At 38.4% G+C, this 19189-nt stretch overlaps 1 protein-coding gene across 1 annotated transcript; it reads left to right on the top strand.

The window, feature by feature from the left end:
• Nucleotides 1–7495: 7495 nt before the first annotated feature.
• LOC141337244 (uncharacterized) lies at nucleotides 7496–18558 on the top strand. Its single transcript, XM_073843065.1, has 6 exons — nucleotides 7496–7556; nucleotides 9256–9570; nucleotides 9671–9985; nucleotides 10071–10147; nucleotides 15657–15740; nucleotides 18499–18558. The coding sequence occupies exons 1-6, from the start codon at nucleotides 7496–7498 to the stop codon at nucleotides 18556–18558; spliced, it is 912 nt and encodes a 303-aa protein (XP_073699166.1).
• Nucleotides 18559–19189: the final 631 nt, after the last annotated feature.

A 19189-nucleotide genomic window follows, 5' to 3' on the forward strand; every position in this document is an offset into this window, starting at 1 on the left:
ACACTCAACGTCCTCCCTTCAGGAGAGATGTTAATGGTGCCGAGAGAAGAGTGTAGTTTTTAATAAAGCGACGGTAAAAGTTGGGCGACTTCCTTCACCGTGATTGGCTCCGCCCAACTTTACCTGGTTCCATGCGAACTCCCTCCACAGAGATCACGTACCAGAGGAAGGAGACGGTGGACCGGTGGAACTCACATTTTTCTGCCTTAAAGGGATAGTTCACCCAAAAATGAAAATTTGATGTTTATCTGCTTACCCCCAATGCATCCAAGATGTAGGTTACTTTGTTTCCTCAGAAAAACACAAACGAAGATTTTTAACGAAAACCGGTGCAGTCTGCCAGCCTTATCATTGACCTGGATGGGCACCAGACCTTTAAAAGTAAACAAAAACATGCACAGACAAATCCAAATTACACCCCGCGGCTCGTGATGATACATTGATGTCCTAAGACACGATACGATCGGTTTTTGTAAGAAACTGAACAGTATTTATATCATTTTTTACCTTTGATACACAGCCACGTCCATCTGTCAAGTGCATCAGTCACGTCACATTAGCACACGCTCTAGCGTAGAATACGCAAACGTCGTGAGGGGAAATCAGTGAAAAGTCCCGGATGAGTTTGCGCAAACTAACGTAATCTTTTAGCTTAAAATCGGTTTAAACAATCAGGATACGCGCAAGTAATTACCATTTTGAATAGCCGCTATACACACAATCTCTGTGCACTGTGTAAACAATGAGTGTCGTATACATGCGACAGATCGCTTCCGGCGTTTGCGTATTCTAAGCTAGAGCGCGTGTTCATTTGACGTGACTGATGCCAAACTCGTGCACATGACAGATGGACGTGGCTGTGTATCAAAGGTAAAAAATGATATAAATACTGTTCAGTTTCTCACAAAAAACGATCGTTTCGTGTCTTAGGACATCAATGTATTATCACGAGCCGCGGGGTGTAATTTGGATTTGTCTGTGCATGTTTTTGTTTACTTTTAAAGGTCTGGTGCCCATCCAGATCAATGATAAGGCTGGCAGACTGCACCGGTTTTCGTTAAAAATCTTCGTTTGTGTTTTTCTGAGGAAACAAAGTAACCTACATCTTGGATGCATTGGGGGTAAGCAGATAAACATCAAATTTTCATTTTTGGGTGAACTATCCCTTTAAAGGAACAGTTGGTGCTGCCGAAGGCGTTGAAGGACTTGGCGAACATGGGTCTGATGTTCTGTCATATTACGGGAGTAGATCAGTATGTCGTCAATGTAGATGACGGTAAAACGTTGGAGGTAGTCACGGAAGATTTCATTCATGAAATTTTGAAATATGGATGGACTGTTGGCCATGCCATAGGGCATTACCTGATATTCATAGTGGCCAGTCGGGGTGATAAAGGTCTTCCACTCGTCCCCCTCTTGGATACGGATCAGATTGTATGCACTGTGGAGGTCGAGTTTGGTAAATACACGAGCTTCCCGAAGCTCCTCTAGGGCAGCCGGTACAAGTGGAAGTGGGTAGGCAAACTTGATAGTCACGTCGTTCAATACACGATAATCTATGCAGGGCCGGAGTCAGCCATCCTTCTTGGAGACAAAGAAGAAACTGGATGCTGCAGGTGACGTGGAAGGTCTGATGAACCCCTGATGGAGGGCCTCCTTGACGTACTCCTCCATTGCTTCCTGCTCAGGAGGTGAGAGAAGGTAAATCTTCCCGTGTGGTAGCTTGGCATCTGGCAGCAGGTCGATACTACAATCCCAGGGCTGGTGTGGATGTAATTGAGTGGCTCGTTCCTTGCTAAATACATCAGAAAATGAATGATAGATGGCAGGAATGGTGACTGAAGTGTGGGTAGCTGGGCTCTCAATAGTAGTGGCGTGAACAGGGATTGGGCATTGTGGGGATTCAGAATCAGAGGATGGGAAATGGTAGCCGTGGTTCTTACATTCTGCACATCATCCCAGGATTTCTCCTGTGCTCCAGTTGATGTGAGGTTGATGCTTCACGAGCAAGGGTCTGCCCAAGAAAACATAGACGTTCACTCGGGGTAGAACTAATAGGACCAGGTTTTCATGGCAGAAACATTATCAGATGACCAGAACGAGAAGTTATTGCAGTTTTTGCAAGCCAGCACTGTACTGATTCTCAAACATTTAGGTTTACAGTTTAAGAACCTGTTAATTCCTCAAAACACGAAACTCCACAGACTACCTTCAAACCTTTTTGTAGATTATGTCTGCTTTCTTAGTAAAATTGACAATTTGATAAAATATTAAATGCTCAATATTTAACCAAACAATTACATCATTGAGATATTTGCATAATTGTTTGTCTTATGTATTTTGTAAGCTAACCTCGAGATTGGTCTTTGCTTTTTTCCTAAATGTTCAAAGGTGAGCACGATTAAGCGCCAATGGATTGGAGTATTGGTATAAGAGTTTCAGATAATTGCCACACATTGTGCTTAGAATACATAGTTAATCTACCACATACCGTATTTACCAAGTGCAGATGTAGAATAAACTGTCCTGCTCTGATTCTTTGGCTAATTCTGAAAAAAAAAATAGCGTGCATGTATTTTGAGTTTCTTATGTTACATAACAGACATAAATATCTAAACCATCTGACTACGTATTTACAGATAGAATGAAGTTAAGAGAAATCAATGAGTTATCACAAATAATATTTATATTCTGCAGCATCAGACTCTTTTAGAAATCGATTGTTGTGTTTGATCAAAATTATTCCAATGCCCATTATTTTTTAGGTGTCAGAAGAGAGACTGATGACTCAGTGCTGAGTTTTCTATTTTTGTTTCTATGTGTTTGGTACGCTGCAGTGACGCGCTGACTTTACTCTTTCATTAAATGGGTCATCGGATGCAAAACTAACTTTTAGATGTTGTTTGCACATTAATGTGGGTTGTGAACAATCATTCTTCAATGTAACAAATCCGTCCAGAGGTATTTTTTTATCTTTAAAAGTAATTTCCCCTTTTTAAAATCAGCTCATTCTCAGCTTCTTGTCACAGTTGATTGACATGAGCGTCTTATCTTAGCCCCGCCCTCACCGAGCTGATACTTTGGCTGCATCCGAAATCGGATTTAGTAGGCAAAAAGCAGTAGGCGAAGAAAAATATACGTAAAATATGTATACCTAAGTATCGTTCGAATATGCCTACTTACCTACTATATAGTAGGCGAAATGGGTACGTGAGAAGAGTAAACACAAAAGAGTAAGCGAGAGATCCCCGGATGCCTACTGCATCCCACCCAGATTTCGAAGTGCCGATCGAGGGATACTTTTCTACTTTTCTATCCCAGAAGCCCACGGGAGATCAATAGCCTACGTCATCATCGAACGTGATGGAGAACAGCAACAAGGGTGTTTTCAAAAGTGAGTAACCTTACGCTGTTCCTTGTGTCACAATCGCATAGAACAAACTGTTAAATCGTTTAAGGTGTAACAGTATAGTATATTTGTGATTGTTCTGTAAAAACATGTTTTATATGTATAGCAAACAGGGGAGATCCAGTAAACACACGTATATCTCCAAAGTGAATGTACATAAACCACATACATCTTAAAGATGATTGTTAAATGTCTATTTAATATGTGATAGGAAAAAGTTCGAAAAGAATTGCAGATGAGCACGTAATAGACATCTGAGTGTTGTGTGCTGTTACAGTAGAATTCACTGTTGTCAACACTGTTTACTTTATATGAATGGAATGTAAATAAACGCATGTACATATAGTAACTAAACATAACTGATCTTTTTTATTAATATAAATAAATAGAGGAGCATTTGTGTTGGATAAAATGCGAGTGTAAATGCAGTGTTGAGCACATGAATCACAGAGGTGACTTGAAGCTTTTCTGGATGTTACAGGGACAGGACGTGATGGACGGCAGAGACAGGTGAAGCTGGACACGGTGGTCAGCTGCTTCATCAGAATAAAGCTGTTGATGGCAGTTGTTATTTACAGGCTGTGAACACATGATTGTCTGAACAATTACTTTGAATAAAGCTTTGTTTTATGTGTCTTTGACTTGTATTTATTTAACATCAAGGTTACTTTTATTTATTCATTTACAAATGTATTCATGTTTCTTGTTGTCAGTTAATAAAATATAGCATTAATTCATTACTTGACTGAGAATTGAGATGTATTCACATTGACTGCATAATCATGAATATGTCATGCATATGGCGTATTAAAAAAATGCATGTAGTTCGTAATATTCATTTAATCATAATGCATTAAAATTGCATGTGTTGTTTTTTGTTATTTATAATCCTCGGGGATGAAACGAGAAATCCCACAATGAAAAGAGGAAAACAAATGAGATTTCAAGCCAGTTTTGCGCGTGGATAAACAATTTTGCACATAAATAAATTAAAAACATATTCAAGTGGTTATGATTTAAGGTTTTCGTAATAAAAAATAACATCTTTAAGGATTAAACTGGGTTATAGCCTAAAAACGTACTACATTCATAAAGGTATCTGTTTCTTCTGGAAGACCACAAAATGAGAAATTTGATCAACATCATAATATATACAAATAGATTAATTAAACCTGTCGCTCATATCTTTTAAATTGTTGCTCTTGTTTTAACGTTGTAGATCACATGATAACGTCATCATGGCGGATCGCATTCATACTTAACAAGATTTGGCTGTAAAGTCGGTACTCTTTTAGCGCTTGTTAAGTACCTACTTATTGAAATGAAGTACCTACTCATTAAGTATGCGATTTCGGATGCAGCCAGTATCAATATGACCGCCATTCTGTGAATGAGGTGCAGAGAAGGGTGATTGAGCGATTCAGGTGTTCAGTTGTTGGATGTAATACTGAACACAGCGGTCATCATTTACTGAAGATGCAGAGGAAAAGGTTACTTTAATTTTTAAAATGAAAGCGCGATCCTGGTCTGCATATGCCTCTCTGTGTTGTGCGATCATTCCTAATGCAGCTTCACCCACAGCAGAAGTGAATATAATTTTTTTTTTTTTTTTTTTTTTGTGAATCGCCTTTTGACAAGGCAAAAGGCAGTGTTTTTTTTTTTTTTTTTTTTTTTTTTTTTTTTTTAACACTACAACAGAATTTTTAACCAAATTTAAAGATATGTACATTTCCTGAAGAAAATGTGAGTGGTGCTTGCAGTTGCAAAACTCGGCCCTCGGTTGGTAAGGTGTTGATATGGAGTTGCTATGGCACCCAGGATGATTGTTAGGGCCGTTGCTAGGGTACCTAGGGTGGTTGCTAGGGTGTTGCTATGTGGTTTCTAGGGTATCTAGGTTGGTTGCTAGGATGTTGCTATACGGTTTGCTAGGTACCCGGGGTGGTTGCTAAGGTGTTGCTATGTGGTTGCTAGGGTACCTGGGGTGGTTGCTAGGGTGTTGCTATGTGGTTGCTAGGCTACCCGGAGTGGTTGCTAGGGCTATCGCTAGGGTACCCAGGGTGTTTGCTAGAGTGTTGCTATGCAGTTTCTAGGGTACCCGGGTGGTTGATAGGGCCGTTGCTAGGGCCGTTGCTAGGGTAACTAGGGTGGTTGCTAGGGCGTTTCTATGTGGTTGCTAGGGTACTCGGAGTGGTTGCTATGGCCGTTGCTAGGCTACCCAAGGTGGTTGCTAGGGTGTTGATATGCGGTTGCTAGGATAATCGAAGCGGGTACAAAAGTGGATATTTTTAACTAAAGTATATTATAGACTTTTCATTAAGACCCTAAAGAATCATATGAACTTGTGGAAAACGGGCATCCGAAGACCCCTTTAAAACAGACATTTAACAAGAAGAGGTTGAGTTGTGCGTTATCTCATTTTGAGAAATGGCTATAGTTCGAACTTTATCGTCAATCACTACTTTCCAGCAAAAACTTCCAGTCAAAAACACAAGCTTTGATCAGTCAGTGTGTTCCCTCCTGAATCGAACCGTACCATTCGGTGGAAACAAGCCTTTTTTTTTCTTTGTAGTATTTCATGCTTCCTTAGGTGTGTCTCATCTTGTATTTATAGTTCTTGTGTTTCTCTTGCTGCTTTGTCAGTGGTTGATTGTAATGGTTGGCTGTTTGTTCGTGTTTCTGTCATGTCTTATGATCCTCAAACACTGGTGGCTGTAGAGCTTGGACTGCTTGGAGAAGTTTGCTATCCAGTGTGACTTGAACGTTGGGGCGAAGGCCAGCATCCCAAGACTGGCAGTCCCAGAGTCCTAGAGTGCCGTAAGTTATGCGACTGCAGCTTTAACTTCGACAGCTGATGACGTAGCACAAGTACTCGAGGGTGTAAGATTACAGTAGACAGCCATTGTATTTATCCCTAATCAAACAGAGCTTGATTTAGTCATCGGCTCATCAAAAGATACTTCAATGGTTGAGACAGTCAGCATGTGCAGTGTTGAAGAGGTTCCAGGAACAGGTTAAGCATCACATAAGCATGCAGAAATTATTCACTGAACCAAGGAAATTAACAGCGAATTTGTAAATGGTGTGCAGCAAATATTAATGTGAAACAAAGAAGCTGAGTTGAAGTTGTAAACCGAGTTAAAGAAACAAGAGGAAATGATGTATGCATGTGTGGGAATACACACCCATACGTCTGAACTAAGTTCAGAGGTGATCTCATATCTGTGTGGGTTAAAGCAGTGTGGTCAAACTAAATGAGTTCCTACTGCCAGCAGTAAAAGAAACACAAAGCCAAAAGACAACCATTAGTGTTGAGAGGGGAAATAATGTGTGTGTTTGTGAGCTGATATTATTCAGAGTATTAACTCTGCAAAAGTTGCAAAAACTTAGAGGCACTCCAATCCAATCCAATCTGGTTCTAGCTTGATCTGTAGTGTCACTGAATAGCATGGTTGACTCTTTTAAGTAACAAACCAGTTTATGAATGATTTACATTTTTAGAATGTAATGTTGTGCAGTAAACTGCCAAAAGAAGGGATTGAAACTAACAGTAATGTAAAGAACAGCCTATAGATCAACAATGTGCAACAATATGCTGGTCTCACAGTGAAGAACATGTTTCACATCTGCTGTTGTGTCAAAGTCTTGTGTTCACAGAATGACTGAAGTTAAAACTCCCTGAGCTGTTAGCATTGTGCTCTTGAACATCAACCACAAGTTGATCTTGAGGGATTGTTCCTGTTACAGTATAAGTGTGCTGGAAATTACACATCAATGAAAAATACACACTAGTAATAAGATCTATTTGAATTCAAGAGAATATTTACAAGAAATACGAAGCAGCATTATGACTGGAATATGACTGACTATATCAGTACAGCAGATTTTAAAAACTTGGTCGATCAGATCAGAGGAAGCTGATTCAACACTTCCATCATGCAGTGATATAGTGTCAGTCAAATACAGCTCGTGTCAGAAATAAACACTCAGCCAATCAGATCAGAGGAAGTTAAACACAGGAAGAGCTGCTAGTATTTAAAGACAGAGTTGTGAGCATATAATGAAGAGGAAGACTGACAGAAAGAGAAAATGGCTGATAAGTGTCATCTGTGTCTGCTGGGACTGATCTTTCTCTCTTCACTTCTCACAGGTAAACACATTTCTACATGCTCTTTAAACTGCTGTCAATTAAGGGAATTGGGATTTTTGATGTAAAACATTTGTGAAACACAAAAAGCCCATTCACAACATATATGCTATAAAACTTTCCTTATTTTGACACTTTCTGTTTACTGACACAAGCTCATGGTTTATAATTTTTTTGTTCAGATTTACCACAAAGCTCAACTTGACATCTGCATGGACATCTGTTTCAGCACATGCACCTTAATTCAGTCAGTAACTCAGGGAAAACAGAAAGTGTTTTGATTGGTCTAACCGTATGTGTCCACTAGCACAGAGAGAACATTACATATTTTATTATGGTAGCTGAGTCAGAGTTTAGTTTATATCTGCATACAATAGTTTCATTCAAAGATAAAATAATAACAATATAACATCTCTTCCATCTTTGTTTTACCCTCTAACTCTAGCATTATCCTATTTCTATTCTTTAAAAAAAAAGATAATTCTTTTTCTCTTTTTTATTTTTATTAACCAGCTCTATTGCTCTATTCTATCTGTGTATTTATTTACTATAGAATTTAACCCTCTGGGCCTCTTCGGTCATTTTTGACCGAAAAATTTTGTGTTTTGAATTTTTAAAAATCGTAGCTTCATCAGAATGAGATGACACTTGGTGACTTTTGTTGCATTAGCTATGTGAGTAAAAAAAAAAAAAATCAGTGACATGATTCGGATATGTTAAAGGGTCAAAAAAAAAAAAAAAAGTCACACTTGGCTCCTTCGCAGTCAAAAATGACCGACATAGGAAATGAATGGGAAATACGAAAAAATGTGATAATTCAGATAATCTTTTGGTAATACAACCTACAAATGAGAAACTGTGCGGAAAAGAAGTGTTCAGCAAGCAAGGACTGACACTCTAAGATAACAAAAGTACAGAACTGACACACACACGTGCACACACACACACACAGACACACAGAAATAAGCAGAAAAATGCAAAACCTGATATTTATCCAATCAAAAAAATATCTAAACCTTGCCAAAATTTATCTTTTAGAATGTCTGAATATATTTCTAAATGCAAAGCCTAATAAAATGAAGAAACAGTAAAAAGAAAAAAAACAATAGGAATCCCAAAGCCCCTGTATATATGTATATAGGGAGACACAGGAGTTTACATGGCATTACACAAGTTTTTATTTTTTATGCCACTAGATGGTGCAATTTTCACTTTAAAAAAATGGATTTTAAATGCTTTTACTCTATTTTAATGTGAAATGTTGTATTTATTGAAAAATAATAAATACATAATTAATTAAAAAATATAATATAAAATATAAATCTACTGGGAAAAAATTGCTCATTAAAACTGTATATATATTGCATAGATTCATAAAAAAATGCTCAAAATTCTAAATAATAATTACAAAATATTATTGAACACAAATATATTTAATTGATTTTCCTGAAGAAAAAAAAAAGTTAATTTTTAAGGCTTCGGTCACTTTTGACCGCGAGGGAGCCAAGTGTGACCCCTTAATGAGGAGGCCCAGAGAAAACTCTTGCCATACTGCATTGAGCTAATCTGAGACTTGTCATACATAGTACTTACATAGCATTGCTCTTTTGTTGATTTTAATTGAGTCCATTGTCGTTATTTGTAAGTAAAGCATCTGCTAAATAACTAAATGTAAATTTAAATGTAATATATTGTGTTTCAGGTACCAGTGGAGTGGATGATGTTCATGTGTTCATCAGTTCTGGTGAAAATGTCCGTCTGCTCTGTAATAATGCTCTTCCTGACTGCAAATCAACTACATGGGTCTATGACAGATATTCAGCAACAGTTGAACTGATTGGTTTAGGGATAAAGAAGGAAGACACAGAGAGTCATGAGAGACTGAGTCTGGGGTCCGACTGCTCTCTGAACATCAAGAACATCACAAAAGAAGATTATGGATTATACATCTGCCGACAATATGTGAATGAACAACAACAGGGACCTGATGCACGTGTTTATCTGCATGTTCTTCACGGTAATTTTATGGTTATGTGGTCAATTTAAAAATATCAAATTCTTTATTTAAACTCTCATGCTGATTGAAAGTGTGATTTGTGTGTTATTTTGTGTTTCAGTCTCTTCATCATCCTCACAGACTGAGATCAGTCCAGGCAGCTCTGTGACTCTCTCCTGTCAGTTGTATTCATCAGATACTGGAGTCTCTTGTGATGATTGGATCCGTTCTGAGGGAATTGAGGTGTTCTGGGTGAATCAGGCTGGTGTTAAACTGACGATATCAGACTCCAGATATCAGATATCAGCTCCAGGACACTGTATCATCACTCTGACTACAACACTCCTGAATGACGATGACAACAGAGAGTGGAGATGCAATGTTACTCACAGAAATCAACTCAAGACCTCAGCCACATTTACTGTCAAGAGTTCAGGTGAGAAAACAATCTCATGAAGTAGTACTAGAAGAGTCTCTGATTAAATTCTGATTATCACATTTTACAGTATTCATCTTTACAGCTCAAGATAAAACAACAAGAGCAGTGATTTCAGTCCACATCACAAACTCTCAGGATCACAAAACTACAAACACACATGTGACTAAATGTACATCATCACTGTCTTTCTCACAGTTGTCAGTTGTATGTTTGTAGTGGTTAGTTTTAATATATGGTCAGTTTTGGTCAGTCCCATTTTTGTGATCTTGCCTATGTTACTGAAAATGTTACTGAGTGAAAACAAGTCTCTCTAGTAGAAAACAGTGGTAGCTTTGCCTTGTTTTAAGGGAAGACACTGCAGGCAAAAATGCAGTTTTTCATGCACCTGTCAAGTTTGAAATTTAGGTATTTATTTATTTATTTATTTATTTTGAGTTGTGGAAAGAAAACATCCAAAAACACTGTTAATTGTTTCTTTTATAGCACTTTATCTATTTGTAGCAATAGATTTCCAATTACAATACACAGTGCCTTGCAAAATTATTCACACCCCTTGATTTTTTTCACATTTTGTTATGTTGATGCATTATGTTAAACTACTTTATATTGCTTTTTCCCCCACATCAATCTACACTCCCAAATAAAATTTGCACATTTGGTTTTGGCTTTGTCATTATTAGGTGTATGGAGTGTAATTTTTACTAATGTATTAAAAATAAAACACTGAAATAAGTACACTGCATAAGTATTCATACCCTTTACTCAGTACATAGTTGAAGCAGCTTTACAGCCTCGAGTATTTTGGGTCTGATGTGACCAGCTTTGGACATCTGCATTTGGCAATTATCTGCCTTTCTTTGCCTCACCTTTTCACCTCTCCATCTCTGTCAGCTTGGACATTTTCTAAAGTCCTAGTTGTTCCAGTCGTCTTCCTTTATGGAGAATGCTTCTGTCAACCTTCAATGCAGCAGATTTGTTTCTGAACTCTTCTCTAGATCATCGCCTTAACACACGTCTGTCACTGAGCTCTACAGGCAGTTATCTTGGTTTTTGCTCTGATATGCATTTTCAGCTGTTAGACCTATTCTGAGAGGTGTGTGTGTTTCTAAATCAGACTCATTCACATGAATTTGCCACAGTTTAACTCCACTCCAAGTGTAGGAACATCTAGAAGCAATATGAATGCTCCTGAGCTAAATTACGAATGTCCAAGAAAAGGGTATGAATACTTATGCAACAGGATCTTTTTAGTTTTTTATTTTTAATAAATTTGCACAAATGTTAAAAACCTATTTTTGCTTTGCCATTATGGAGTAGGGAGTGTAGATTGATGTGGGAAAAAAGTAATTTAAAGTAGTTTAACATAATGCAGCAACATAACAAAATGTGAAAAAAAAATGAAGGTGTATGAATAATTTCGTAAGGCACTGTATATTTTTAAAGGCTGTTTTTTCAAAATGAGTTTTTCTTCTACACTGAGCCATATATATCCACTTCAGTAGCACTTACACACACCAAACTTTACATTGTTATTCCTGTCTATATCTGGAAGGTTTTTACAGAGGGATTTGTTCAAATATGATTCACTTGATTTTATACAACATTTTATAAAAAAAATAAAAAATAAAAAATAAATACAAATAAATATGTTGTTTTCTGTCTGTTCTAAGTTTTTTTTTGTTTTGTTTTTTTTTTTTTTGTTTTTTTTTTTGGCGTGACGAAATGAGATACACAAAATTCCCTCTGTAAAAACTTTTGACTCTATATGTCAAAAAAAATAAAATAAGAATTTAGCACATTTTTAATTCAGTAATGCTTCATTTTTATATTCAAACATAACATTTTAGAAAACGTGTAATACAAAACATGTTCACAATTATCAATGTAATCAATCAACTGGGTAAGTAAGGGGATAACTATTAGTTAATGTTGTACCCTATTCACCTGCAGTGTTTCGCCTTAAATTAACACTAAACATTTAGATAAAAAAATTACTAAATCTAATTTGTAAAAAAGAAATCTATTTACGCTTTGGTTAATACATATTCATGTTGAGAGAAATCAAAAGTACAGAGGTGTTGTGTGTGCAGTTTAAACATGAGGTTAATGTAGTTCTAGAATAAATCTGAACCCATTAATTCATCTCTCACAAAAAAAAATAAGAAAAAAAAAACATACATTTTTCATCAAAATGAATGAACCGACTTTCTCCTGCGTTCTACTGTACAGACGTGCATTTTCTTTCCCTTCAGCCTCGTTTCAGTTTTTTTTTTTTTTTTTTGGTGTGAAAGGGCTTTTACATTTGCTAAAAGTATAACTTTCATATATAAAAAACAAACAAACAAACAAGTAAGCCCTGCCCAGAATTAAAATGCAATGTAACACATTACTTTCCATAAAAAGTAACTAAGTAAAATATTTAATTACTTTTTAGGGAATAATGCAGTATTGTAATGCATTACTTCTAACAGTAACTTTCCCCAACACTGTCTATATAATGTTAATCTGGCAACTAGTAAATACGCTAGTTATGTCATGTTAGCCTTTGTGGAAACTTTTGCAAGTGGGTGCTGTAATTTGCCCCATGGCTGTGCCCATAATCGGGTTGAACTTATGTCTTTGTTAACTGAAAAAAATAAATACAAACTTTCATGGCGTGCAGCAGTAAAAAAGAGGAACTGGAATGTGCATGTGTGTGATTGACAGCTCTGATCTACTGCAGTCAAACTGTTCTCACAATCAGCAATAACATGTTTCCAAACCTCAACAGTGAGATCACAGCTCTCAAACACTACATGATGATGATGATGATGATGATGATGATGATGATGATGATGATGATGTATTTTATTTGAGTGTCAAACACTTTAATTGGTGCCCAGCCCTCAAGGGCTTATAAGACACTTTATCAGATTATATACAATAGCCACATGGCAGAATACAGAGCACAACACAACATATGAACACATGCAAAAAGGAGAAAATTTGTCAAATGGGATACAAAATACTTTGGCGCAGACACCAGGCCTTTTCCACAAATTTAGCATGAGTAAAAAACATTATTTTAAAACAACCAACACAGCATTTCAGCTTCATATTTCCAAAATAAATCAGGATTTTTCAACTGAATCGATTCAAAAAGAGAATTCCTTAGATCGCTCTATAAAGGACAATGAAAAATGAACTGAAATTCATCTACAACTGCTGTAATGAATACAGTATTGTACTTGTGAAGGTGTAGAATAGCTATCAGTCATCTCAGTATTGTAAGAACAACTACAATTTAAATGAAGCATAACATTAATGTTTCTCTGGCCATCCTCAACTGAAGCACAGGCTCCACTCTGTAGGCTCTCTCTGTCAGCTCTTATAGAGGGTTTGCGTCTGCGTCACATTTTGTTCAGTTAACCTGATGCTCGGCCATTGTGGTGATATTCTGAGCTGGCTCAGGTGTGTATTTTTATTGAAACATAAATATTTCACCCTCATTTCCTTCAAAAAAATCTATTTTACCCTCTGTACAAAAAATACTCACACTCAGGACCTTAAGGACAAAAATGTCCACATAGAAACCCATTAAAACTGCAATTTTTTAACCCAGGGCCATTTGACCATAAAATGACGCAATATTTGATAATAGGCATTCATTCTATCGGAAAGGCTTCAAATTGTAAATTTTTACCATTTTTTACTAGATTGTGCCATTTTTTTTTTTTTCAAATTTGGCATATAAAAGAAATACTTTTTTGTGTTTTCTGCTTATGCATATTATAGCCTATTATAGAGTCAATTGGAAAAATAATGCAGCTATAATTGTGTGGGTATGTTGGTGAGGATGTCAGAGTGTGGTTTGCATGTGTTTACTGAAAATTTTATGGGTGCAATATGCTTGAAAGAATTTATATTGTACTGGTAATCAAAAATCCCGCTCCATGTATATGAGTCTCACCCTTGGCAGGGTTGTAGGGCCATGAGAAGGCTATGAATAAGGTCAAAGAAGGTTAAAGAGCTTTGAGGATTTTTATTTTTCACCCAAACACACATTTTAATCCTTGATTGCACTTTTTCATTTGTTATTGTTTTTGTACAGAGATAAAAGGTGAGCTTGAATTTGATGTAGAAGTTCAGACGGCTCTAAACACATTGTTTTTGTTTTCACCACAAAAAAACGCTGATTTTGTAGTCTGGCAGATTGTATACAAAGTTTGAGTGTTTGCACAGCCCGGACAGGTGTTCGCAAAACAAAACCTAGACATATTTGGTGCTTGGGGGCTTGGTCATTTCATTGCTTGCAAGATGAAGAGACGTTACTCAGCAGAGGAAGCTCTGGAGCTAGTGTTGCCCACTGACAGTGAGTATTATGTAAAGAAACCAGCATTTAAAGGGTTAAAATTCTGAAAATTAATGAATGTTTGGTATCTATGGATAGAACAGATGCTGGTTAAAAAATCCATATCAGTGAAAGTGGAAAAAAATATTAATAAATCATATTTTATGACAGTTTTTGGACATGGACATTTTGTCCATTTTACACCTATGTGTAACTTTTTTTTTTAATGCACAAGGGTTAATGACCGTGAATGATTATTACAGAAATTAATATAAATGCATGGCATACATCTAATCATTACATTAAACCTTTTACAAAATACTTTTTAAATATAATAGTCCACAAGAACTGATGATGTGACATGTTGTGTAATTGTCATTATTGACAGATGTATTTTGATGGGTTTGTTTGTTTACTGGCACTTTTAATGCAGAGTCAAATTCTCAACGAGATCTTGTTCCTCGAGATGTACCATTTGCAAAAATATAAATTCAGAATTTGTAAATCTCTTTTTTTTCTCAATTCTGTGCTGAATACTTATTTCAGTCTGTTTTTCAATCTTCTCCATCACAGGACAGAACATCTCCTTTACTTTAAGGTGGATTTTAATCTCAGCTGACTTATGTTTTTCTTTTCTTCTCTTTCTTTTTTTTTCCAGCAGTCCTTCATTTCTCAAATCTCTTGCTCCCAACAGTGCTGGCCTAAACAAACAAACAAACAAAAACAAAAAACTGATTACATCAGGGTTGAGGTCAGGCATTCTGTCTGTTTGTGGGATTCTGGTGCCCCCTGGAGAAACTTTTAAGTGTGACTCTCAAGAATTTCTTAGTCAGAAACATTAACAGATGACCAAATGAGTGGTTAAACAGTTATTGCAGTTTTTGTTTGTTCTGAACCTGTTAGTTCCCCAAACCACAAAAATCTAAAACTTCTGACTTGGAATTTACAGATAGAACGACATTCAGAGAAGTCAATGAGTTATCACAAATAATATATTTATTCTGAAGCACCAGTCTCTGCTTCTGCTTTAAAAAAAAAAAAAAAAAAAAAAAAAACAACGAGAGAAATAAATATAATGGACAATATGATTCATCTTCAGTAATATGTGTATATTTACATTTATGTTTGTATTTGACAATTATTGTTGTATTTTTCTGTCATCCTAACTTTATATCTGTATAACAGATTTTCACGCAACATGTAGGTTTTAGACATATTTCACTTATGCAAATCCTTAGTAAAATAATACGTCTGCTTGTCATGTCCACACACACACGGAGAGGAGGAAGAAGATATTACTTTATGAGATTTATTGGGAGGTGAGTACACTTTGAACAGGGTTCCAAAGAAGAGCGTGGGAGAATTGGGCAAGAGGATGAGAAGAACCACAGAGGAGTGTCCATGCAACTTCGATTCCAGCCGGTGAGTGAATGACAAAGGTGAGTATTTAAAGGGAGCGGGTAATTGCTGGTGCAGGTGTGGGTGATTAGGGCTTTGTTGATGGTTCACAGGTGTGGTGAATTGGGATTTGGTTGGATGGTGATAGATCATGGTGACTGGGACTGAGGGAACATGCTGAGGGTGTGACATGGGCCTTCTTGGGCTCATTGAAGACGAGCCGTGCTGCTGCATTTTGAATCATTTGTAGAGGCCTGATTGTACATGCTGGAAGACCAGCTAAAAGAGCATTGCAGTAGTCCAGCCTGGAAATGACCAGGGCCTGTACGAGGAGTTGTGCAGCATGCTCTGATAGGAAGTGCCTGATCTTTCTGATGTTTTGCAATGCAAACCTGCAGGATCGAGCAGTTTTAGCTATGTGGTCTTTAAAAGTCAATTGGTCTTCAAAGATTACACAAAGATTTCTGGCTGAAGTCGATGGGGTAATTGTTGATTAACCTAACTGGATGGAGAAGTCATGTTGTAAAGTTGGAGTGGCAAGACAAGGAGCTCAGTTTTAGCTAGATTGAGCTGAAGATGGTGTTCCTTCATCCATGCAGAGATATCTGCCAGGCAGCCAGAGATCCTTGCAGCTACTGATGGATCATCTAGTTTGAAAGAAAGATAGAGCTGTGTGTCATCAGCATAGCAATGGTAGGATAAGCCATGTGCCGGTATGATGGGGCCCAGAGATGCGGTATATATGGAGAAGAGGAGGGGTCCAAGAACTGATCCCTGAGGAACCCCAGTGACCAGTTGAGTTTTCGAAACCTCCCCTCCCCAGGCCACTCTGAAAGACCTGCCAGAGAGATAGGATTTGAACCAGCGAAGTGAAGTCCCTGTGATTCCCAACGATGAGAGGGTAGACAGGAGGATCTGGTGATTTACCGTGTAAAATGCTGCAGATAGGTCCAGCAAGATGAGTACTGATGTTTTGGAATCAGCTTTTGCAATCCTCAGGGCTTCAGTGACAGAAAGTAGCGCCGTCTCAGTTGAATGGCCTCTCCTGAACCCTGACTGGTTAGAATCCAATAGGTTGTTCTGTGAGAGAAATAAAGATAGCTGGTAGAAAACAATGTTTTTGCTATGAAAGGAAGGAGAGAGACAGGTCTATAGTTGACTATGAGTGAAGTGTGAAGTGTAGGTTTTTTGAGCAGTGGGGTTACCCGGGCCTGCTTAAATGTAGTGGGGAAAGTGCCTGTGAGAAGAGATTTGTTGATGATGTGTGTGAGCGCTGGTAGGATTGTAGGGGAGATTGCTTGGATAAGGTGTGAGGGGATGGGGTCTAAAGGACATGTCGTTGGATGGCTGGAGAGGAGAAGTTTGGTTACTTCTGCCTCAGAATGGGGATGGAAGGAGAAGAGGGGAGTTTCAGCCGTGGGTGTGGTCAGTTTTAGTTCCTGTATGTGTGGAGCTGAGAACTTATTACTGATAGATGTTTGATCAGCTGTTATAGAAGTGGTGGGAGGTGGTGGATGGGGACAGAGCAGTGAATTAAAAGTTTTGAAAAGGTTGCATGTGTCCGGAGCATTGTTGATCTTGTTGTGGAAGTATGAAGATTTGGCAGTATGGACTTGGGTAGAGAAAGATAAAAGCAGAGACTGATACATACTCAAGTCAGATGGATCCTTAGATTTGTGCCATTTTCTCTCAGCTGCCCTGAGTTTGGACCGATGCTCATGAAGAACATCGGATAGCCAAGGGTTCGAAGGAGCAGCCCGTGCTGGCCTGGAGGAGAGAGGGCATATATCATCTAGGCAAGAAGTTAGAGTGGAACATAACGTGTCGGTTGCTGCATTAGTATCCAGGTATGTGAAGTGGGTAGGAGAGGGAAGAGAGGAGGATACTGAGGAAGAAAGATGGGAGGGTGAGAGAGAGCGTAGGTTTCGTCTAAAAGTAACAGGTAGGGGGGATGGGGGTGCACAAGTGGCAAGATTAAGTGTAATGAAGAAGTGGTCAGAGATGTGTAGGGGTTTGACCACAAGTACAATGTTGTCTGAAGTACAATTCCGTGTGTAAAGGAGATCAAGTTGGTTGTTCCAAAGCAAAACCGTGAAAGAGAAAGGTTCAGTGGAAGAGGTGTCTATAGGACACAGGTTAGAGAGATTGCGTCGGCGTGTGCATGTGATGTTAGTGCGGTGTGTAGAGAGCACCGGAATGAGTTGGAAACACATGATAAAGAAGGACAGAAAGAAGAGTGAGAAAAAGGAGAGGAGTACTGAAGTGCTTTGTTGGTGTCGTTGCTCGGATAAGTCGCGCAGGAGAAGTCGCAAGTCTTTACTCTTGTCAGTCTTCACTCGAGGAGGCTGAACGCTTCCACTGAGGCTTCAGCGTCAGCTGATACAACAGTTAATACCACCACACCACCAATCAATACTTAGGTGATAGCAGCTGGGGACGCCCACTGGGCTGAGTCAATCCCAAATGGATGGTACGCAAATGGGTCAGACCGAAACTAAAAACTAACACCCTTTGCACCGTCCGCTCAGCATTTCAATTAGAATGAGAGCAATCAAAACTACAGGTTACAACGAAATCAGCAGGAACAAATAAACTGAAATTAATAAATAATGTCTAGCAACAACTAAATCAAATAGAAACGAATAAGTCAAATAGTTTAGAAAACAAGGACGTGATTCTCTAGCAGCAACAAAAGTAACAACCGCCTATTTAAACTACAGCATTTAAGTACTCACTAACGCACTGTCTTCCTGTCCGCAAAGTTTTTTTTGTTTACCTTCAGGTAGACGGTGAGGTGTGGTGGTGGCGGTGCAAACTGAGCATCCACGGACGTAGCATATGACTTCCCTAGTCATGTCGGGCCACCAATACATTCGAGAGGGTTCGCCTGCTGCCAGGGTGTCCTGAGCCGAGGGATGTATGTGCACTGTCCAGCAGTGGAAGTCGTTGGTTACTGGGGACATAGGTGAGACCCGGGGGAAGTTCAGGTGCAGCGGGTTCCTCGAGGGTGGCAGCCTGGATTTCCTCATCTATCTCCCAAAGGATGGGCGCTAAGACAGAGGGTGATAAAACTGGGCCAGGAACGTCGACGGTAGGTGAATACATACGGGATAAGGCATCTGCTTTTGTATTCTTATGACCGGGTTGGTAGGTGATTTGGAAATTGAAGCGAGCGAAGAATAGTGACCAGCGAGCCTGTCTGACATTGAGTCTTTTGGCATGTTGGAGGTATTGGAGGTTTTTGTGATCGGTGATGACCGTGAAGGGAAACTGGGCTCCTTGTAACCAATGTCGCCACTCTTCGAGGGCGAGTTTAATGGCAAGTAACTCACGATCACCTTTACCATAGTTCTTCTCTGCTGGGGTGAGTTTTTTGGAATAGTACACACATGGATGGAGAGACCAGGGTTCACCAGCCCATTGGGACAATACGGCCCCAATACCCATGTCTGCAGCATCCACTTCAACTACGA

Source organism: Garra rufa, chromosome 1 (genome assembly GCF_049309525.1).
Source record: "Garra rufa chromosome 1, GarRuf1.0, whole genome shotgun sequence".
Classification (NCBI taxonomy): Eukaryota; Metazoa; Chordata; class Actinopteri; order Cypriniformes; family Cyprinidae; genus Garra; species Garra rufa.